General features: G+C 34.6%; 1 protein-coding gene across 1 annotated transcript in view; it reads right to left on the minus strand.

Moving 5' to 3' along the window:
* The window catches only part of NAV3 (neuron navigator 3), a 225,098-nt gene that overhangs the window by 33,632 nt on the left and 167,289 nt on the right, over positions 1 to 24,177 (minus strand). Inside the window, 9 exon segments of the mRNA XM_015812046.1 lie at positions 980 to 1,063; positions 6,099 to 6,176; positions 7,481 to 7,504; positions 12,671 to 12,723; positions 14,293 to 14,481; positions 15,364 to 15,521; positions 17,845 to 17,886; positions 20,901 to 21,389; positions 23,123 to 23,831. Coding sequence (XP_015667532.1) covers positions 980 to 1,063; positions 6,099 to 6,176; positions 7,481 to 7,504; positions 12,671 to 12,723; positions 14,293 to 14,481; positions 15,364 to 15,521; positions 17,845 to 17,886; positions 20,901 to 21,389; positions 23,123 to 23,831 — 1,826 coding nt within the window.

The raw sequence follows: 24,177 nt of genomic DNA on the forward strand, positions 1-24,177 counted from the left end.
TCTAGTTTGATTTTGTTATATGAGATTTTTTTTAGCACTGAATAACCTCTCAGTTAGGGCAATTTTAAACTACTGAGATAAATTTTTTAGTTTTATTAAAAGTTTTTTTCTTTCCCGTTTCACTGCTCTCCATTTTTCTCACACTGTAAATCTTTGGTAATTTTATGTACCATTCTAAATTACACCCCCACGTCCATCCCACTCCACAAATGAATGTTAAGGGAAGTGTTTTGATTCACTTAATTTTTCATTCATTCTTAAAACAAATTTGTATTCCTACAAATACTTAGAATAGGACTGCTTTTTTCTTTTTTCTTCTTTTCAATGACAGAACACAGGCAAAACTATAAAAATATTATGTGGCTATAAAAACATCTTGGAAACCAGACAAATTTTTTCGTGAGTTCCTTGGAAAATAGTTTAGAGTACTGCAATGTCAACAAAGCAAGAACTAGCCACCCAATGCGATGCAACATGTACCAAAATTATATCCTAAATTTATATGTCAACTATTATGTTAAATATACTTAACAGTGAAGTCAAGCTATATCTATATGTCCTACCAACTCAAGATAACATTGACTGGAAGGCTAAAAACATGAAATATTTTCAACTAATATTTAGTATTCTCATAATGTTGCCAGACTGGAAAAAGTTACTCCTGTTGGTTTACAACCAGCTTTTGTTGTTAAATTTTTCAATACAGTTTAAATCGAGAGTTACAAACATTTTAATTAAAACCTGAAAATGAAAGATTTTATCTTCCCACTTCTTTCTGATACAGCTTGCTAACTGTAATTATGAGTAGTGTGATTCCATAGAGTTTTATTGTGAAGACTTGATAGCACGGGTCATGAAAGAAAGATGCACCTGTTTGTTTATTCCTGTATTCTTCTTTCAATACAAACTCTAATATAAGTCAGTGCTTTTGGATTAAGTTAGATTCTCCACATTACAGCATCTGCTGGTTTAAACATACCTTTTGTTCAGCTGTCATTGTTAGGCTTTGCAACCGGCCTGTCATATTCCCTAAGCTTTTTTCAAATGCAGCTACAAGATGGGCCTGTGACAAAGAAGGAAACATTCAAATGTAATCAGGATTTAAAAGCATTCAGTAAAAGAAGCTTGAATGTATTTTTGCCATCTCATTATTTTCAACAGGTTTGCTTCTACTTACAGTAATTTCTTCAATCATACCCTTACTTGCTCAAATGTATATATTCTAAATTTAATTTTACATTTATGTCTCAAATGTATGGAAACATTTCCAGTCTAGACTGCCAGTCTTCATTACCATTTTTTGTTTGTTTGTTTTAACAATACCAAAATTTTTCAATGAAAGATTTAAAGAGGATCTACAGTAAATGATATGGTTTGCTAAGCAAGCTGCATGTAGCTGCATTTTTATGTTGCATTGAGGCTAATATAAACATGGTGAAAATACCAATGGAAATCATAGTGAGTGGGGCAAAATTTCCCCCATTTGCTTTGGAGACATCTTTTTTATATGTGAATTAAAAAAGCTATTGGAACTTTATACAGAATAGTTTCAACAAGGTTCAACTCCCCATTCCTTCAGGTCTCCTAGAGCAGTAGTCCCCAACCGCCCTGGTCAGAGCCCACTACTGGGCCGTGGCCTATCCAGAACTGGGCCATGAGAGAAGTGGGCCAGCATACACACAGCTTGAGTCTCGAAAGTGGTGGCACGGCATGAGCATGCAGCTCAACTTGCAACTGAGCTGTGTGCACATGCGCATGCATGCCGGGCTGCCGCTTGCACAAGTTGAGCTGTGCGCATGTTTGTGTGTGCCGGTTCACCTCTCATGTGGCCTGGTTCCCTTCTCCCCCCCACAGCCAGGCTGCCAAGCTGCAAAGGTTAGAGACCGCTGTCCTAGATAACATCAAGAACAACAAATAAAGCAGGCTTCCGGTTCCGGATCGTGGCATGTGCAGTCGTGTGGAGAGACTCCTCTCTTCGCTGGCTGCTTTCCCTCTGCCGGTAGACCCTTAATCGGGTTGAAAAGTCGCCCTGGAGGTCCTCGTCGACTGTGGAAGAGCAGCAGCTCCTTCCGCGGTCTGAGATTGCTCCTTAGGGCTGACAGAGAAAAGATTGGCCAGTAAAATGGCCGATCACTTTGCTGCAGTAACTGAAAGTCAGAAGAACACCTAAGCGTAAAGAACCACCATGGTTGATCTTGGTGAGACCTTTTCTTTCCTCTCTTAGCCCTTTTTTTCCCTGTAAAAAGCATTTTTGGAATTATTTCCCTTCTTTGAGAGAGCGGCGTTTGTCAGTGTGGGAAGAGAAGCTTTGAAAAAAGAAAGAATATTAATTTCTTTAACTATTTTTTATTTCTATTTACTTTGGGGTCTTGAAAAAATTCTTATTATTGAATTTCATTGCTGGATTTAGTTTATATGTGAAGAATACTATTTTTTCCTGATTTTCTTAACGTTATTTTTGGTGTCTGGGAAGAGATTTTATAATCTACTGAGGACACTTTGTGGAGAAAAATAAAACTGCAACTGTTTCTTTTTCTTGTTTGATGCTGAGGTTGGTTTTGACCTTCAGATCATCATAAAAGGGAAAAGACAAAGAAGTTCAATAGCTGTTAAACTGTGGGGGTAGACACTGGCTAACTGTTATTAAATATAGCCTCCACTAAAAGATAAAAGGATTGTCTCTAGTTACTATTGAAATGGAGAAACCCTATTTACAACTCAACTGTAAACTTATATTGGAAAAAATCTATGAAGCCACTGAGCAAGTATGCGTTGAAATAAAAGAGATTACTACAGAAATAAAAAACAGAAACTCTGCTTTGAATTTACAAACCGACCTCCAGACTTCACGAGGAATAAAGAGAGATTTATTTGTTGATATAGAGGCTCTGTTATGGAAACCTGCTTGGCACAAAAAGAAAGCTAGAATAAGACTTAAGAGTGTGACCTAAAATTGTATGTAATGGGTTAAAAAGGCTTTTTAGACACGATTGACTTAAGATTTAAGATTTAGAATTATAAGTGGGAGGAAAATTGTTGGTTAGTAGAATATATATCTGAGATATAGACTGTATTTTTTGAATTAATGTGTCTACTTTATGTATATTAATTATTTTGTATTGGATGGAGAATAAGAAAACGGATTGTGTTAATAGAAGATATGGTATTAGTAAATAAGGAGATATTAGAACAAGAATAGAATATGTTTAGGAAATATAAGAATGTAATTGTGGGAATAATATGCTTTTTTTCTCTTTCTTTTTAGATATTAAATTATTATGTTATGAATAGAGGGAAATTATGGATACCCGAAGTTTAAATAATAAGTTTAAATGGCTAATTGAAATATGGTAATTGGAATTTTGTAAAGCTTAAATACAGGATTGGAATTTTTACAATTAATGGCTTTTCATAAAATTTATTGATTGATGGATTTGTACTAGAAATGTATTAATCTGAATATGTTGCATGATTTGTGGGAACTAGAGAGGGAATTTTTAATGAGTTAATTTGAATTATACATAAATGTGTTGGTTTTTAGATAATTGACTACCCCATCACCACTCTGTTTCCTAAGCACTTTGTTGTAAAAACTGAAAAACTTAATAAAACTTGAATAAAGTTTTATTTATAAAACTTAATAAAGTAGAATACAATAGTCTATGAAAATATATACTGGAAAAATGGTGAAATCTTCACTGTCCCTACAGTTGCATATTTAATATTCTGGCAGCCATAATAGCAGAAACAGGGCACCTGGTTTGTACTAGGAGCAGACATGGAAAGATGTAGGATCTGTAAGATATTAAATCTTTCTATTTCCCTGGCAAATTACAAAGATCAAGACTGGTGCATGAGACACCGCAAATATTTTGCACCCAGCTGCCAGTTTCTCAATGACCAAAGTTATGAAGAAACTTGAAGTTTTGTTTCTTAGGAATTCTCCATTCTCAGTACTCGTAGGAATGTTTGGTCCAGGTTCAAAATGATTAAAACTACAGGTAGTCCTCAACTTACAACAATTCATTTAGTGACCATTCAAAGTTACAACTGCACCCAAAAAGTTACTTATGACCATTTTTCACATTTATGACCATTGCAGCAACCCCATGGTCATGTGATTTACATTCAGATGCTTGACAACTGACTCACATTTATGACAGTAGCAATGTCCCGGGGTCATGTGATCACCTTTTGCAATCTTTTGTCAAGCAAAGTGAATCAGGAAACCAGATTCACTTAACAACTGTGTTACTAATTTAACAACCGCAGTGATTCACTCAACAAATGTGGCAAGAAAAGTTGTAAAATGGGGCAAAACTCACTTAACAAATTTCTCAGTAACATAAATTTTGGGCTCAATTATGGCCATAGGTTGAGGACTACCTGTATCAAAAGAACCAGACTTCTTAGAATAAGGTCAAGAGTGTTTGGAGAAAATTCAAAGCAAAAAAATACAGTTTGAATATAAGAATGAACATGACTTATTTTCTGATAAATAAAAGGTCCTTGCAGTGTGTGTTTCACTATTATGAACACAGACACCATTTCTATTAAAAAAAAAAATAAAGTTGCACTGTCATATAGTCACTCTTGATCTTCACCACTACCAGCCTTCTATCTTCATAACTATATTTCTGGAACATGCATTCCACAACCAGTGAGTGATGAATCAGTCCATCCAGGCAGAGTGTCGAGTTTATCTACTGCCTTCTCTATTTTGCATGATGAAACACCTCAGTCTTTCTCCGTTGGATAAAGCATAAGCCAGAGGTTTAGCAAAGTGAAGGAGGATAGATTCACATAAACATTTCCCCCTGTAAATATATCTTTTTTGTAATGATATACAATTAGACTAAACTCTGCAGGCCTTTAGAAAAGAAGTCAAGACCTATCTCTTGCCCCAGGCCTTTAAGTCAGGTTGAGTAGAATCCAAGTTTGAGTGATTTGCAGTACAAAATGTTGTACTGCCCAGAGTCATATTGTTTGAGTGGGCACCATTATTAAATTAATAAGGATGATTTCCAATATTGTCCACCTACATGGATTATAGGGAAAGGAATTTCCTTACTTCAATCCTCTTTTTTTACTATATACATAGTATGTTGTATGTAGGCCTAAATACACTTTAGAGTCGTCTACAGTAGCCCCATGACAAGATAGATGGCAAATAAATTTAACAAATAAATACAATTTCCCATCTCAACTTTATAAATTGACACCACATTGAAGCTTCCTTTTCCATTATTCCCCTTCTTCCTCCTGCAAGTCCTGCTATGCTGTCTCAATGTGGCACGGGGCATTCTGGGAGGAATGAATGAAGATTGTTGGGAGTGTATGTCAAGCGTAGATATTCCCAGAAGAGTCACCCAAGGTGTGAAAGCCAGCTGTCCAATTAAAGCAATAGGCATCTACACTGGACATCAGCACTAAAGGAAGATGATCCCTTTAAATGGCAAAGGCATCAATTCATATTGCATAGGGGAAGACAGTGATAAATCACACTTGTATTTTTACCAAGAAAATAATATGGAAAAAATCTATCTATGTACTTACTAAGACCTGATGGCACATAATCAATTTTCAGCCTCTTCATGACTTCCTGTGTTTAATAATTGTATTTGTTTATAAACTCAAATATTATAAAAATATTTTAAATAAAAGTAACCAGTAATCATTGTGCTCCCAGAGGTTTTCACTGATTTGGAAACTACAAAGTAATTTTTTTTACATGGAGTTCTGTTCGTTAGAAAAAGAGTAGAAAAGCTTTAACTTGTTTTTATGCATTCTTGGATGTTAATGTTTTAATGCCGCCTTCCTTTTTTATTTTATTTTGTTGATGCTACTGTTTTGTGCATCTGGTACTTAAATACACTTTCATGGTTCATAAGCAGAATTTATTAGTACACTCATGTTGGAAGAACTCTCTTGACATTTGTTTATGATGTAACACATAACTCATTTAAAACTCAGACTATCATCCCTAGTCCTTTTTCTTTCCGTAAGAGGCAATGACAGCAATCTTTCTTACAGATTTACTGTGGATATATATGCAGAATAAAAATATATCAAAATTATTATGATAATAAATAACTTACATTTGCTGATAGTTGTGATGTTAGGGTGGCCACTTTTTCCTGAGATGCAACCAGTTCCCGTCGTAATTTATGAATTTGCTAGAAAGCAAATACAAAGTGTTCTAAGATATGATATTTTATTCACTTGCTTTGACTAAAGACCATTTAATAATCTAGAACACAAAATATAACTGTGTTTTTGCTCTGAGTTGTGTATTTGAATGATATATAAATATTGCATTAAAGAATACATGGACTACATTGGCTGAAAGACTTCTTTAATCCAGTATCATAGATAATCAAATATAGACAATTATAGTAGACAACCAAATGCTTCCTGGAATAGACAGCCATCTTCCTTCCACCTTGGAAATGATACGAGCAGTGGTATTTTCCCATTCTTAACCACAATAACTGATATTCATACTTATGCTGGATATTATGGTGGAAGAACACTATCTTGCATTCTGTTATGCTATTGTAATTGCATTCTATCCATAGCAATCATGACTAAATTGTATTTTGTGACAGTCTATGAGTCACAAAATTGTTTAACTTCTTTTAAAGCTATCTAACCTGTTGCACATTCCACATTTGTGCAAATGAATTTCATTGTTTGGATATTCATAAAATGAACAATATGCAGGTCACTGTTTAATACACAAATACATAAACATACATTGTAAGGACCCAGAAGTATTTTTTCAGAAGTTACTAAATGCTGATTATACTCCGAAACAAAATGTTAGCATTTATCTTGTGAAAAACAGGTTTAATGATTTATATACTTGGTGAATTAACCCAAAATAATTCACTCAAAAACTGCAGTTATTCTTCAACAAACCTACAATATTAGATTAAGAAAAATGTACTCTACAATATAGTTTATCATTTTAAAATAAATTCAATACAGTGGTGATTGGTCTGAGCAGATAACAAGATAATTAAAAAATTGCTGTCATTAATATCCTTATTGATAATCATACATGATGCAGCACTATATTTATTACTATACTTATCCAGTAAATAAACAGATAAATGCAGCATTTATCTGTTTATTTACAAATGCAGTACAATGTTGTAAACATTATTCAAAATAAAACACCAGTATATATTTGAAATTGAGATGCTTAGGCTAAGACATCCAAGAAAAAGCTGTGGTAAATATTGAGATCTTTATGAACATATAATAAGGAAGTATCACAGAGAAGATTACTCTACAACCAGAATGACACTATTAAAAAGACCTTGTCTACAGACACTTGGCCTCAGGTGCTGGAGCACTTGAAACATTGTCTTAGGAGGACAAGTCAAAGCTGGTTGATAAGTATAAGAAAAAATGCCACACAAACACAACTATTTTAATTTACTGAATATTATATAGTAAGTATATTTATATTTACCTCTGAATGTGCCTTTTCTTCAGCCTAGAGGGATAATAAAGTAGTTATTTATGAACATTTTAAAATATTTTCTAAATTATTTATGAAAAGTTTACATTAGCAAAGCTTTAATACTGTATGATTCCTTTTTCTGCCACATTCTCTTTTACTATTTTCACTCTTCAAGTGACACACATGTCTGGAATCTACATGATTATCAACAAAAGAAAAGAAAAATATCAAAACAATATGTTTTGGCTTAACTAAAAATTAATTCCCAGTTGTAATTGTAGATAAGAATTAGAATGAGAATATAAATTATAAATACTTCTGAGTTTTTTAATAACTTGGAATATTATCAAAGTTTTGGGTTATTGGTTGCAATTCAATAAATATTCACTAGGACAGGGCTTTTCAACCAGTGGTATGGGTACCACCTGTGGTACATTGGCCCCTGGCAGGTGGTATGCGACCATCCTAAAAAAGTGGTAGCGGGGGAGGGGAATGAGCTGAACCGGTGGCAACACCGCACAAGCCTGAGCGAGAGATGTCTGGAGCTGCAGGGCTGTCAGGGCTCAGCGGAAGCGCCAGGATCGGCACTTCTTCGGGACTGTTAGGGCTCGGTGGAAGTGCCAGGATCAACGTCAGGCTCCAGCTGGAGCTCGGCGCTGATCCTGGCACTTCCACTGAGCCCAGAAGAAGCACCGATCAGCTGGAATGTTGCAGCATCTCCAGGGTCTTGTGATTTACATTCAGATGCTTGGCAACTGATTCATATTTATGACAGTCACAGTGTCCCAGGGTCATGTGAAGTGACAAAAACCTGCTGCAACCACCCAGCAGACGGGGAAAATAAAAACCAAACACCCCCACCCCACCCCCGCTGCCAATCCTCAACAGAAATGCTCACAACAATGAAAACCTCGGACAGGAGGAAGAGCGCTGCAGGCAGGTGTCTTGCTCGGTTGTGGCTTGGGGGGCACTTTTTTTCAGTGCTACTGTAACTTCGAACAGTCACTAAGCGAACTGTTGTAAGTCGAGGACTACCTGTACTTTATCACTTTTTTCCTTTTTGGGGGGTCATCAAGTTTTTGACACCTTGCTAGGCGACTGGTGGTACTCGGATATTGCCATATCCTAAAAGTGGTACAATGGGTGAAAAGGTTGAAAAGCCCTGCACTAGGAAACAAGTCTAAATAAATGTAATATACTTATTCTGAATAGAGGTTCAAAAATATCAGTGTAATATGCTATATAGAAATGTCCATAACAAACATTACAATATTATTTTTAAAGCTATAGTTAGGGCAGCTGAAGTGGTGTCCCCGGCTTTAGTCAATATTTACACAGAATCACCAGAGATGTGCAAAACCATTTAACCTCAAAAGCCATTTTGAGTATGCTTCTATAAAACAAAATACATAAATTCTGAAAATATTATATCTATTAGAAAACAAAACAGTGTGAAGCATGAAATAAAATTGTGCCGTTTCAAGCGTTGCCGTGTTCCGTCTGTTTTGAGTTTTGCAATTGGACCATTGAAAGATTGGGGGGGGGAAATCCTCCTCTACCTCTTATGTTGATAGTCTGTACTTTGAAACATATCTGTGGCTATAATGGCATAGAATTAGGACAGTTTAAACAAATATAATGAAATAAGTAGATTGAATAATATGGTTTTACAATTAAAAAAGATGTTGAGACTCTAGAAAGAGTGCAGAGAAGAACAACAAAGATGATTAGGGAACTGAAGGCTAAATTATATGAAGAACAGTTGCTGGAATTGGGTATGTCTAGTTTAAGAAAAAGAAGGACTAGGGATGACATGGTAGCAGTGCTTCAATATCTAAGGGATTGCCACAAAGAAGAGGGAGTGAACCTATTCTCCAAACCACCTGAAGGCAGGACAAGAAGCAATGGATGGAAACTAATCGAGGAGAGAAGCAACTTAGAACTAAGGAGAAATTTCCTGACAGTTAGAACAATTAATCAATGGAACAACTTGCCTCCAGAAGTGGTGAATGCTCCAACACTGGAAGTTTTAAAGAAGAGATTGGACAACCATTTGTCTGAAATGGTATAGAGTTTCCTGCCTGAAAAGGGAGTTGAACTAGAAGACCTCCAAGGTCCTTTCCAACTCTGTTATTCTGTATATCATAGAATAAATATTTTTCTCCAGGATTAAATTTAAAGCTTTTGTATGATATTTCCATTTGAGCACTACTTCTACATTAGGAACTGCTCAATTGAATGAGCTTTACCCCCATATCAGGGTATTGCTGATCAATTATTATGTCCTTAAAGAACAAATCCTGCTGAAGATTTTAAAACTAAGAGAATACCATGCCCTTAATAAAGAGTACTTCAAATTCCATTATCACAGCTAGATCCTCAAATGATGATGAAAAAGCTTTGTCGAGTAGCTGAAAATTGAGATAGGAGAGGGTCATGTTATTGAAATCTTGAAACAGCTGTTCTTGACAGAGTATTCTGATGTGATGATATATAAGTCTATTATTACATTTATTTATTATTTGATTAGACCGGCTGTATGCTGCCAACTTTCTTAATGGTGTCAACTAATGCTATTATTAATTATACGATGTAAGTATAGATTGTGAGCTTCTGAACTTTTCAATTTATCCAAGTTATTGTGAAAGAACTTCTCATACTGTCCAAGGTAAACAGCTTGGTAATATATTGGATACTGCCAAACCAAAGAAGAGATGGCAACTGTATTCTCAACTAAAAGAGAATTCCTTCTAGACCCCTATGTAAAAGGAACAAGAAAAAAGTGAAAAACAAACCATCAAAAACAAAACTTACAGATTGATTATTCTAAATAGAACATGTACTTTGTAGAATTCTTTTGTAATGGTCTTCACACATTTTTTCATATTAATTTTAAGAAGTTCGTGAATTCTTGTGAGCTTGCTTCATTAATTTCAACCTAGTCTGCTGAGATAATCATTTCAATATAAATTACAGTTGGGGAATTTTTTTCTTCTTTAAGTTTGTATTTTCTTTTTATTTATTTATTTTTAGTATCTATGAGGGTGCAGGGTCTATGATAATTGGTTTGATAATTTCAAAACATTTATAACATTTTAGAATTTTTTTCAATATATAATAGCTTGTGTTAATGCAGGGGTCCCCAACCCCCAGGCCACAGCCTACTACCAGGCTGTGGCCTATTCACAACTGGGCCATGGGCCAGTGCACATGTGCGCGCATGCAGCCCAACTCACATGAGCAGTGGGCCGGCGCACATGCACATGCGCACGCAGCTCAACTTGCAGTTGAGCTGGATGTGCATGAGTGTGCGTGCAGGCCTGCTGTTCTCATGAATTAATATCCTTACTGATAATCATACATGATGCAGAAATATATTTATTACTGAAATTGAGGTGCTTAGGCTGAGATACCCAAGAAAAAGCTGTAGAAACAATGTCTTAGGAAAACATCTCAAAGCTGGGTTGGTAAATATAAGAAAAAGTACCACACAACCACAACTATTTTAATTTACTGACTGGGAAAAGACAATAAAAATAAAACTTGCGTTTATCTGTAGCAGAACGTCCAGATTCAGCCATAGTTTCATTCCATATAGCATTAACCTTGTTAACTCTCAAGCTTCCTCCTTCCATTATACAGTATATTCAAGATGGACAGTATTAAATATTTATTTGTCATGGATATGTAGGGGTGTGGGTCTATACATATATTGTATATAGTATGTTTAGGTGTGTATCATGTATGTGTTTCACTTTGAGAGCGGGCAAGTAAATTTCATTTTTGATATGTGCCGTTGTGCCCACAGTAAAAAAATGTCAATAAAGGTTACCTTATCTTATCTTATCTTATTTAGAAAATGTAATTTCATCCATATTGATGTAAAAAATCATGGAAAAAAGGACTTACATGGTATATATTTCTAACAAATTTGTGACCTCAAGGAGTCAGTAACTATAGTTTTCAAAAATTGGGCATCCAAAGTACCACATAAGTGACTTTAATATGCAAGGAAGGCTTTGATGAACAAAAGTATTTCTCTAGTGACTGGATCTCAGTTTACATTAAAAATATACATTCACATTGGGTGTAACCAAGTAATTAATCTACGGTAGGTAGTAGATTTTTAATCTTGAAATACTCAGGCTTTAAAGAATGAAGTGTACAATGACATTTTAGTGATAATTTATCATAATTTCATATTGCTTGATACATACAAGCTGAAAACAAACTTCCTCCATAAGAAAAAATGTATTACTAATAATTAAAAACACCTGCAACCTCGCTCACCATAAATCATTTTATACCAGGTTTGAAAATTGATCTGTCAAAGCAATGATGCAATTTCCTGCATTGGCAAACCTCTTTCAGTACAAGAAAAGCAATCCACTGAGTGACCAATTACTGTGCCACTTAATCTTTAAAGTGCACAAAAACAAGCCAGAAAGGTACAGCACATCAGATATCAGCAGCAAACAATTTTGAACAATTTGCTGTCAAGGGAAGGAAGGAAAACAACAAAAGATTCCAGAAAAGGTTCAGTAAGCAAGGGCATACTGTTTCTGAAACCATAAGGAAGGTGTTACATTCAAACAGCAATAAAAAAAACAAATTCTTTCTTAGCCTGTCAGGTATTAATATGTTTTCTTTTTCATATGCAAAAGTTTATTAACTGTTTAAAAAAAACACAAATTTTGAAAAAGAAAAGGAAAGTAATAAGTAAAAAGGTACAAATAAAGAAATAAAGAAGAGGAAAAGAGGAGAAGAAAAGAGAAGAAAAAAGAAAAGAAAAGAGAAATGGCTTCCACTCTTCTTAACAGCAGTTACAAGTACATTTGAATTTACCCTCTCTCTCTGTAAGGCTACAAAATAATCTCCTTCTTTCTATAGTCTATGCTTTCTAATCATCAAACTCATAAATAAGAAGTTCATTCTTTTCTCTTTTCAGCAAAAAGTTCATAAAGGATTTCTAGTCACTAATACGTCATTGTCTTTCCTCTAATCAAACAAGTCAATTTTTCCATCTCTGCTAATTCTGTCATCTTCACCAGCCATTCCTCCATAGTGGATATATCAGAATCTTTTTTTCATTTTTGTGCATATAATAATATCACAGCAGTTATCTATTCAGACGTTAACGTATTTTCAAACCAATCTTAAAAACCATACACAGATTTTTAATATATGGTCAAGACTTACTGTGGAGTAAAGAGAAGAAGTGCTGGAAACTAGTGATAATGAGGATCCATGTACTAAAACAGAAACACCAAAGTTGGTATTAGAATAATATTGATAAAGCAATAGGAGTGATTGCCTGTCAAATTCAATGACAGAACATCTCTTTTTAAATTCGAGCAATTGTCTCCAAAGAGAAAACTATTACAGAAATTGCCTGTTTAGAAATATATTTTTATTCCACACAATGATTTTTCTATGCTTAAAAAAACACTTGTACACAGAGACTTTAGTAATACGTTGCAGTTTTGCTAGTAAACAACATCATTTATTTTGCTCTGATAGGAGAACAGCATCTGAATGTCACCTTTGGTAAAGCAATTTTTGGTACAGCAAATACAGAAAATGTCAATTGTCGAATGGACTCTACATTTCATGGAAGATAAAAGTTGTTATTGCTAGGCGGGCAGCTTCCACTGTAAATGAGATGGATTCCATTTGAAAAGTATCACTTTGATAACACACCCCAGCATATGAAAATAATTTTAACTTGCATGTGGAGCTTAGGATAAAATGAGACATAGCAATCACACTTAGCAATTAGCATTTTTTAAAAGTAAATATCAAAAATTCAGATGAGAACTTTGTTGGATTAAAAATTTGGTCCAGGTTGGAATTATTGCAGAACAGAGAGGGATATAACCCTTCGCATCTCACTGAACCCTAGTTTACACTGAATTCCTATGCCTGTTATTTATGTCAGAGAAAAAAAGCATCCATTGATGTGAATTTTTTGCAACGCAAATAGCAACTGTTGAGGTCCATAATAGCTATAATAGGAGCATAGGGTTGCTCTTATTGCAAGTTGCCCTGCTCTTTTAACCCAAAGTGTTGCTAATTTTTGCACACTGTTAGGCCTCTGTGAAACAAAGTCACTTGGATCATTGAAGTGATGTGATTTTTAAGTTTTGTTATCATTAGTATATATATGCTAGCCAATTCATTTTGCTGAAAACACAGAACAAAATGAGCTTGGATTGCTGCAGGTGCCAGAATCGAGTGCTTATTAAATCTGGGATGCTGCCAGATCTATACAGAAAAACAGAAAGAACACCTTAATGTAAACAAAAACAATGTTTTTGTATAATCATGCAATGGGTGTGTAAGGAATCAGCACTTATAATGAGGAAATCAGGTTGATGGGCATCAGGTTGATGAATATAATACAGATTGATTTCATTTTAAATGATTTTGATTTGATTAAAAGTCTTCAGCAATTTGGTAACAGGTGTGATTATAAATAACTGTCCAAGGAAGAATCAGAAAAGATAAATGTATAATTGCTGCAACTTAACAAAGGAAAGTGATGAAATAATGAAAATATTCATGAAAGACAGAATAGGCCTATTGTATTTAAGAATGTATTGATTGTAATTATTGGTAAACTAAACTTAAGAGTATTGCTGTTTCCAAAGGCTATTGAACTATGAAAATAAGAGTGACTTCCAAGCAGATAGGAAACAAACCAAAAATCAGTTAAAATCTATTATTTGCTTGTAATATATCTATAAACTCCAATTATGGCATGGCTTAAACTCTGAGTAATACAACAATTGTTCATTCTACATTGCTTCACATCCTCTTACCTTCTTCCATGCTATCTCTGAATGAACCAGAATGACTAATTGCACGTGGTCTGTCCTCTAAGGATGTAGCACTACCACACAGCTGAGAATCATCATAGAGATCAAAAGAAGAGTCTTGTGCAGGGTTGCTGTTTGACCTCATCATACTAGGTCCAGGAAGTTTGAACTGGGATAAATTTGTTGGACTTACTGCAATATCAAACAAAAAAATTAATAAGTTTGTGTGAAATGTTATGTATGTTCTAGACAAAATCTATTGAATGAAATGACATATTGGCTATCTTTTATAAACAATTAAAACAATTTCTATGATAAATTTAACTTCATGGTTAGTATAGTATAGATTGTGGCTTTAGGGTCAAATGTGGCTTCACATTTTTAGATGTAGTTCCAGAGCTTCTTAACAAAATCTATTTTTTTTTCAGAATTGAATGGTAAAGTATTAAATGAGGAACTATATTACTTATAATTAATTTTAATTACATATAAAAGTAAATAAAATTTAATTTTTTCCATGGGCCATTTACAAGTAAACCTCTTGGACTAGGCAAAGTTGTACATATCTGACATTTTTTTCTTAGTTATAGTTATCTAATATACAAAATGTATTTATATCCTAAATAGATGGCATTTGATAATTCCATGATACAGAGCTGTTTTTAGCTATGATTTGAAATATGTACTTCTTTCTTTTTCTTCCACCCTCACACAATTATTGTTTGAAAAGTTGGTTTCCAAGGATCTTAAGGGGAAGAACGTTGATCCTTTTAATGTTTCTTTAGAGAAAACAAATTTATCATCTTTTTTCACACTGGGTTACATAATTTGTTAAAACAAGCCACTCTTACCAGTGTTTGCTTTGGAATATATAGCTAAAACATTTCTGAAAGGCTCAACTTATGGGAAAATGACACACAGATAGGTGAAAGAGAAAATTTTGCAAAAAACCAGCAGAATCTGTAACTGACATGATAAAACTTAATCTGGAAACACATATGAATTACTTTTGCCAAATTAATGGAGGATATTACTCTGAAAAAATAGAATAAAATGCAAATTATTTCTTCTTACCTAAATTAGAGAAATATTTGCCAGTTGCAGAGGAAGACATAGCTGTAGGTGATACTAGGGGAGACTGATTTCCAGTGTCTTGGAGCCCTCCAGTAGAATGTGAACGCAGCCACTCTTTCCCTTCCTCTTGACCAGCCTGACGAGAAGATGGAGTATACCTGAAACAGATGACCATGGACAAATGAAAAATATTCACACACTGTGTGCAACTAAGTTGCAACAACACCTACCTAAAGATTAGAGACAATTAGCAAATATCATCTTCAGGTTAGATGATTTTTAATAGAATATTTGAGGTAAATATAACCCAAGAAAAAGACAGACAAATCATTAACAGAGAGACAATTGGCATCTAACAGAAAATCATGCAGAGCACATTGTTCAGAAAACATTTTAAAACTTTAGAACAGAATCTGACTTCAAGCATAATGACATATTTAAAAAATAATTGGTGGTGAAAAGAGAACAGTGTTCAGTTCTTGTATAATGATTGCTAGAGGAGCAAAAATGTACAGATAAAGTTGAAAGCAATGAGAATAGAACAACACTATAAAAAGAAATGATTTGGGTTTGTTAGTGACATTTGATGGGACATCTTATGGAAAAAAATGTATTATTTGTCCACAGAGTGATCCTGGGAAACCACTCTACCACTAAATGGATCGATATAAGAGGTGAAAAAGAAATACTTTCTTGTGAAGAAGTGTGTTTGCCGAAACCTAAAACATAATGTCCCAAAGACTTTTCAGGATTGCTGCCAAGGACAAAAATGTATCTCCAACAGTATAATAACAGCCCATATTGTGACAAAAGCTTAGAAAGTGTTTGGTGATGTACAATGGCTAATAAGTACATAAGGTACTTAGGTAGTCAGATTGCAATGTAGTGCTTACATTTCATATACAATCAAATATCTTGCAAATTTAAAAAAATTAAGATTTTAAAAACCAGTGCTGTGATTTTCCCAAAGCCTATTTTTAAAACTAGACTTTGCATCTGCTGTCTTTTGCCTGCACATAAAGCTTGTTCTTGCTGTAATAATCAGACCCGTTTCTGCATATATGCGGAAACAGACTGTTGGACTGCTAGACTTTGATAAAACTTGATCCATGGGTAGGAACAAAGTTTGGTGAGATGAGTATATTTAGATAACCAAATAGGATTAATGCTATTTTTCTACTCTCAAATCTACTTGAGATTTACTAAGCTCAACTGATTATTACTTAATAATATGCATCCCCAAAAAAGAAATATTTTATTGCAATCTAATATTTCAGTTACTTGACAGTATACTGCTAATGCTGGTCTTGAGGTCAGATTTTAATTGACTGATAGCCAAGAACAAGGAACACATCATATATACTGGCCCTGATAATTTTCACAGGGATTGACTGTTTATTTTTCTTTAACAGAATTGAAGATAATATCTTCAGATGAAGAAAAAGAAAGATGGCAAAACTCTCTCCCTGGATTCTAGAAGACGTAATACACATTCTACCAGTTGCAACATAATTATTTTCAACAAGCAAAAGTGTAGGTGCAACTGTAACCGATTCTTTTTAAAAAAAAAAAAATCCACCAGTCTCCTTGGAAAATCTTATATACAGCTTCAAGAGCCTGGCAATTCACTGAAATATAGCTCCACTGCAGTAGAAGAATGTTGTATCCTTTCCACTGAAAATATTATTACTGAAAACTTTGGGAAACTAAGCAGTAGTAGTTCTTTCTCTCTGAGAGTCAGTTTAAAGCCAGAAGTAAAGTAAGACTGTAGGATTCAATAATCAGCACAATTGTGGTAGTAAATGGTTATTTTTAATTTGAATAAGAAATCAATTTGTAAGGAATCAAACTGTAAAGAAAAGAAAACTATGAGCAGTGGGAAGTTATGTCTTTAAAGTGACATTTGAAGCAAACTCTGGGTTCTTGTTTCAGATGAATTTGAGGAATCAGTGAAATTGTTTTGATCAAACAAATTGCATTTTTAGTTTGTTGCATATTAGGAAGGTAGACTCTAGATCAAAAATAGGACCTGCCCAGTGAATGTGTAAAGCTGTGGAAGAACACTTGATGGATATTTGCAAACCATTGATGGTAAAAGGACCATACTTTGACAATTATTGACTTAAATTGTCAGAGGATACCACCCAAAGCAAAATTTGAAACTTATCTGGAAGTTCCTGTGAAACAATTGAGTAATTCGGGGGGGGGGGGGAGAGAAACATTTTCAGCTATGAAAATATGTTAGGTAAATATACAGGTTATTACAAGTGCTGAGGATGCAGCCTACAAATTATTCTTATTCTTCTCATTGTCAAAGAGAGAAAATATTTTAACTTTTTAAAAACCTAATTTCTAAACATAAATGGAAGTACTATTAGTTGTTCATTACAGCTTACACAATAACAAGAAAAGGTTGATGTATTATAGAGAGAAGTTATAGAATAGAAAAACAGCAGTCATGCTGAATAAAATATTATATACCTTAATCCCTTTTTGGGCAGTGTATTTCTGTCAAGCTGCATGCTGTTAAAACAAAGAAAACCCCTAAAGACATAAAGTAAACAGAATACTTCAAAATTAAAAGGTCTAAAAAGATCTGACTTGCAGATACTGTATTTTAGAAAAACTATTTTTAATGGAAAATGTCAAATCTGTAAATGAGGTGTGCAATACTATACAAAGATTATCCTTCACTTTTCAGTAACAATGGTCTATTCTTACATTTTTACAATGTTGAAATCATATTGCTATATCTAGATTTAGTTGTTATCTAATTCAGATTCTTATATTCTTTGGGAGGGATGTCTGGATAATACAGATGGCATAATTGTCTGATTTCAATTCATTGTGCTAATGTGATTTCTTTCCATAAGCATTAGTCTAATATCTAAGTCAGGACTTTTCAAAAGGCAAGTTTGTTCACAAGATGTAACTGCATGAAATGCCTAACATATCTTGCTATTTCCAATTCTCATGAAATTTGAAGATAGAAAATGACTGAAAGTTTACCATACGACCCTGCAAATGTACTTATGTTGACAGGATAGCCTAAACAAATGAACTCAGTTACGATTTTAATGTAAGCTCAGGATGGCTAAATTCTTCTGAATCTAGATTTCTTTTCTCTCTAGATCTGCATTTGAAAACCAGGATCATAGATAACACTAAGAATTAGGTTGAAAATTGAACACTAATCATGTGGAAAGGTCATAATTTTTGTTGCAATGAATCTTCTAACTAATGAACAAATCAATCAATAATTTTTGAAAAAGCTAAACCTCCTATAGAAAACAAAAATAAATATTTACTGAAAACAATAATCTAGACTTTTATTAAAATGCCATAGATTTTTCTTATGTTTTAACATTACATTGTTTCTAACAGCTTACAGTTTTAATTTATAAAAACAATTTAAAAAATAATGTCAGTGTATTTTTTTCAAAACACACTATAATGTAGAACTTCATTCCTAGTATCTAATGTGGTAGGTGAAGTATCTGCTTTTTTGGATCTCCTGACATAAAAAATAAAAAACCTACCTTTTTCTTGCTAAAAAAACAAACAAAACCAACTGTCTGTCATCATGTAAACGCAAGTAAAGCTTTCCTTATACTTGAACAGCCCCTTTTTTATGCTGAAAATAAATTATTTGGAATTATAGTTCCCATATCAAAAAAATGAATCTGTTGGATTACTGTGGTATCCTTAATGCCAGACTTGGTTTGACAATGCAAAGACAAATTGACAAATGAAATAATAAAATCTGTATCCTGAGCTGTGGACCACTTCACAGTGTGTATGAAAAATAACTAAATAAATCATATTTGTATTTTACTTGAACAGCAATGAACAAGTGACCACTAAATCTGAGGACCTGTCTGTCAAGACACAAACTTCTCCTATGGCCTAATGCTTTTCTTGATAGCATGAGAGTAAGGGATCAAGGACTGCACTTAACATTTGGAGGGAAACCCCTCCCAAAAAGGGGTGGAGCTAGATAAAAAAGTAATGGCCTGGATGGACATAGAAGCCATAATCTGTACATGTACCTAGTTCATTATTGACCAATATTTGGCCTAGGGTGTGAATGCCAATGTCCTATTTAAATTTTTCAATGGAAAGATTGGAAAGGGAGAGGAACTTTGTAGAGATGGAGGATTGTTCCTATGTATTTATTAAGAGAAGATGTAGCATAACACATATGGCAGATCTTCACAAAGAATAGAATCAAAAGTTAGCCAAAATGTATCTTTTAATATTGACTGCAGGTCTTGCCCAGAGCCGGTCTTGGGGGAAAAAAAAGCATACCAAGCTCAAGGCTTCAATTAATCAGCAAGATGTAAGAGCAGGTACCACAGGAAGACATACAGGAATTAACACATCCATAATCCTAAAGCATTTAGATGACATAAAACCTGGCCCTGTAGAAAGAGGAAAACCTGCAGAGATGCCAGGGCAATCCTCTGTAGCAAAACCAAGGAGTTCAAGAAAGAACCTATTTAAGATCTGAAAGGAGATAGATCACAACCCTGATCACTAGGCCTGGCTGACTGAAGGAAAATTTTAATTAAATAAATTTGCTACATTGGGAATATCTTTTACAAAATCAAAAGGGTGGGTCCCAAACAGTTAATTGTGTCCATTAAGTTTTAATGGTGCATCTTATGTTCATGATCCTAAAATGGACATAAAAGGGATACAACTAAAAAAAGATCCTTTTTTCGTTGATTGGATATGATAGAAATATGACTAACTATTAAAAATATTCACTATAGCATCTTATTAGTTTATTTATTTAACAAATTTATATAGCTGCCCAACTCACAAAACATGACTTGGGTGGTAATTTCTTAGTAAAAGATACCATATTGCACCAGATACGTCACAAATACAACAAGGCAAGGCAGGTGTTGGGGAAAAAAATAAGACATTCACTGAAAATAAGACCTACTGCCTGTTTTGGAGGCAAAAAAATATACGACCAAGTCTTATTTTGGGGGAAAAACGGTATAAAATTAACACTATTCATAGTTAAAATTAAACAATTTTGAGGTTTGGGCAGTGTGTAGTTATCTTAAAAGGAGACTTTCTAGAGAAATCTTCAGAGAAGAGGAAAGAGATTACTTATATCATGCTACGCCACAGTCAGAAGACAGCCATTTTGTAGATTCTGCCCAAATTCCATGCATTAATATAAAGTAAACTATAATTTATTAAGCACAATTATACTGTTACATATAATATACATTGGCCGGGTTAAACTACTTGAGATTATTCTCTTTTTGCAATTTTGAGAATGATCTAAGCAAATGAAGGAAGCCATGGCAACTATTAATTTTATTAATGTCATCACTATTTTCTAAATGTTTCCCAAGTATCTTAATTTCAAACAATCATAATTTAATAGATTCTATAGAAAGAATCTATTGAATGAAATAAAGAATTCTTAGGCTTTTTTCAATCCTTAAGTTTTTCAGAGTGTCCACTTGCCCCCAACCTCAATTATGACTATCTCTCTCTCTCTATGATTAACTCACCTTTCTGAAAGAGTAGATCTGACACTTCCAGTCCTCATGAGCAGGCTCTGAACCTCTTGAGTGCTTGTGGTCAATCCAGAGAGGGAGCCATGATGACTAAGAGGGAGATCAATAGATTCAGAGCTGGTGTGGAGGCTAGTCATTGACTGGTAACTTGGTGTATCCTTACTACCAGCAGAAGAACTACTCAGGTTTGCAGCCCAGACAAGACCACCTGATGTGAAAGAATGGGCTGAAGCTGGACTTGAAGCCAAGGAGTGACTTAGGCCTACAACATCTGTATTTAAGTCCGAGGGCTTATTGAAGAGGGGGCTACTGCTTCCACTCTGCCCACCTGCACTGCCCATGCTACCTGTACCTGAAGATGGAGATTCCAGACTGCCTTGCCGAGCTAATGTGGTACTAGGGCTAGGCATGGCAGATGTAGGTTTCACGCCTTCTGTATTTGGTGCGGTGGCAGCTTTGCCGCTGGCTTTGGCACCAAACAACCTAGAAGCAAACCAACAACCTAAATGTTAGAAACCAAAGCTTCACATCATAATATCTGAAATATCAGCATATGGATACAGCTAGCTCAAGTTACTTCTACATTTCTTATGAGAAAATCCATTTTGACTATGCATTATTAGATGTCATTTAAAAAATAATAATTCAAGAGCACTCATTCAAGCTTTGGCCTTTAAGATATATGGATCTTCTCACAGAGAAAATAAATTCAACAATCTCTCTTTATGTAGATGCCTAAAAAGATTAAATGTTCATCAAACCCAACAAGCATTTCAAAAGCTTAATCAGAAGATATTTTAACAATTAAAGTATTATGGCATGATTATGGACAGCCAACAAATCAATATTTATCTCAAATCTCAAATTTGGTGCAAAATGCTAAATTCAGTTTCTTTCCATATGTATCTATGTATATGTATGAAAGTTATTTTTATTTATCTCATTAAATTTATTCTACAAGCCCACTACAGCAGTCTCCAACAGAAGAAAATAGATTTCTTTTGTAAACTGCAGAAAATTGCATTTCTAAAAGATCTAAAATAGTCCACACTTCTATAAATTCTGCAGGAAGCCTTTTCTAAATTTACAGTTTATTAAATGGCAAGGAAAAACAATAAACATTCTATTTATTTATACTGTAATAAAAGCCACAGTGGTAAGCAATTCCTAAGTAAAATGTTGTATTGGTGACTGGCCACAAGAGGGTAGTCCCAGCTTTCTTTCAAGATATTTGTGTTTTTTGATAGAACAATTTCTCTTGATTCTTGAGTCAGGCTTCAATATCCAAAAGTTGCCAATATGATTTAAAAAATTTATTCTTATTTTTTGGAGAACATTTCTGATGAAAACATTGCTGTTTCAAAAATCTCCAAATCAAGACGGGCTGCATATTTTTGCACAATCTGCAACATAATGGAATGATTAAAGATAAGGAACATCATACTTAGATATCTCAGACATCTGCAGTGGTTTCTACAAAACTCCCTACCTTACTAATATATGCTTTAAATTACATTAGTTTTCTTAAAACAGAAGTTTAGGATGAAAGTACTAGACTAACCTTCAGTTTTTTAGGTTATGAAATTGCAACTCTACCATATATGGGATCCTTAATACTATGCTATTCCTAATCAGTTATCAGCCATCCAAAAGCAAGTAAAAGCAGGCTTCCACTTATGTTTTCTTGACTAGATGAGGAAAGCATTTATATAGATAACTATTCTAAAGTAGATTTCACCAATTAAATTATGTTGGTACAGGTCTTCTCCTGTCCTGTTAGGCATCCTAAATTGCAACAGCTGTTTATAGACACTCTCTTATATTTTTCTGTCCACTGAACATGTGATGTGCATTTCATAGCTTCCCAAAATAATTGATTGCAACTATTTGTAGATGTCAGACCAATTTTCAACCTAATTGGAAGTTCCAAAATTATTTTGTTAGTCAATATTTCATTTTAAATGTTGCAGAGATATAAGTTGGGAGTCATAGTTTCACTCCCTCTGTAAGGAAGATGGGTGATAAATGAGTAAAATAAAAATAGTTTGCCTAAGTTTTCAACATATTTCACAGCAAAGCTATAATTGCTGTAGTATATGAAGTAGCATAATTCTCCAAGGATCCCAAAGGAAGCCAGCTCCATAATAGAGCTGTAGAATATCATCTTTTCTGAGAGGGGGCAAGAATCACAATAATTTTGATATAAAACATTTTACCTTCTAAATGTAGGTGAGGCAATATCTGGATATTTTGAACCTGGCTGTCTGAGACTTGGTGTTCCACAGGCACTAGCTGATGTTGGACTTGATTTGGGAGAACCAGACAAGGATACACTCTCAGAATCAGATATTGTCACTTTTTCTTTTTCTTTGTCCGTCTGGTTGATGGTTACAGGACTAGATCGTCCTGAGCCAATCTTTGTAGGTTCCCTCAATTTGTTGGTGGCAGCAGCACCGGCAGACTTGTTGCTGACATTAGAGTCGATGCTGCTGGTGCTAGATCTGTGCCCACCTCGGCCAGGAATCCCACTTGTGCTTGATTTTGAAGGACGTGGTAAACTTCGATACTGCAAAGTGGTCTTTGAACTCATATGTAAGACACCATCTTCTTGATTCTGAGAACCATCGAGACTGGTCTTTCTCCCTGCACTTGACTTTCCACCAATGGCTGCAGATTTAGGCATCTTCCCCAAAGTTGCCGAACCACTTGTTATGGTTGCTCCACTTGCAGTGATTATTGTTGAAGAGCTGACCCCAGTTTTCTTGAAACCAAAGGAACCTGTGGCTGTTGATCGGCCAATTCCAGAAGGAGGTTTTTTCCCTTCATCTCCACTACTTTTTCCTGCATCTGAAGGGGAACGCTGGATGGAAGCTCCTTTCAGGGGAGTTTTTACTTTTTCAGAAGCTTTGGCATCATCTGTTTTTCCTAAAGAAGAGCACAATTGCTGCAGAAATCCATGTCTAGTAGATTTCAGATTTTCAGTAATATATATAAAGAACAGAGGCCCATATGGCCTTTCAAATGCTGCAAGACACATCTTTTGAAGGGTTTGCACAGTACCTTCACCTTTCTCAAGGCGAAGGCTATAACTGGGCAGTAAACAACATGCCAGGGGGAAGGTTGAGGGGAGTACAAAGTTTCCATTTGAAGATATTAATAGGGAAATAGCCAGACACATTGGAGTCTTGACTCCTGAATGGAGAGGGAGACCCAATAATTGACAAGGAAGGATGAAAGGAGAGTTCACTCTCATGGAAAACCCACCTACCCA

Source organism: Protobothrops mucrosquamatus, unplaced genomic scaffold, assembly GCF_001527695.2.
Source record: "Protobothrops mucrosquamatus isolate PMUCROS unplaced genomic scaffold, P.Mucros_1.0 scaffold63, whole genome shotgun sequence".
Classification (NCBI taxonomy): Eukaryota; Metazoa; Chordata; class Lepidosauria; order Squamata; family Viperidae; genus Protobothrops; species Protobothrops mucrosquamatus.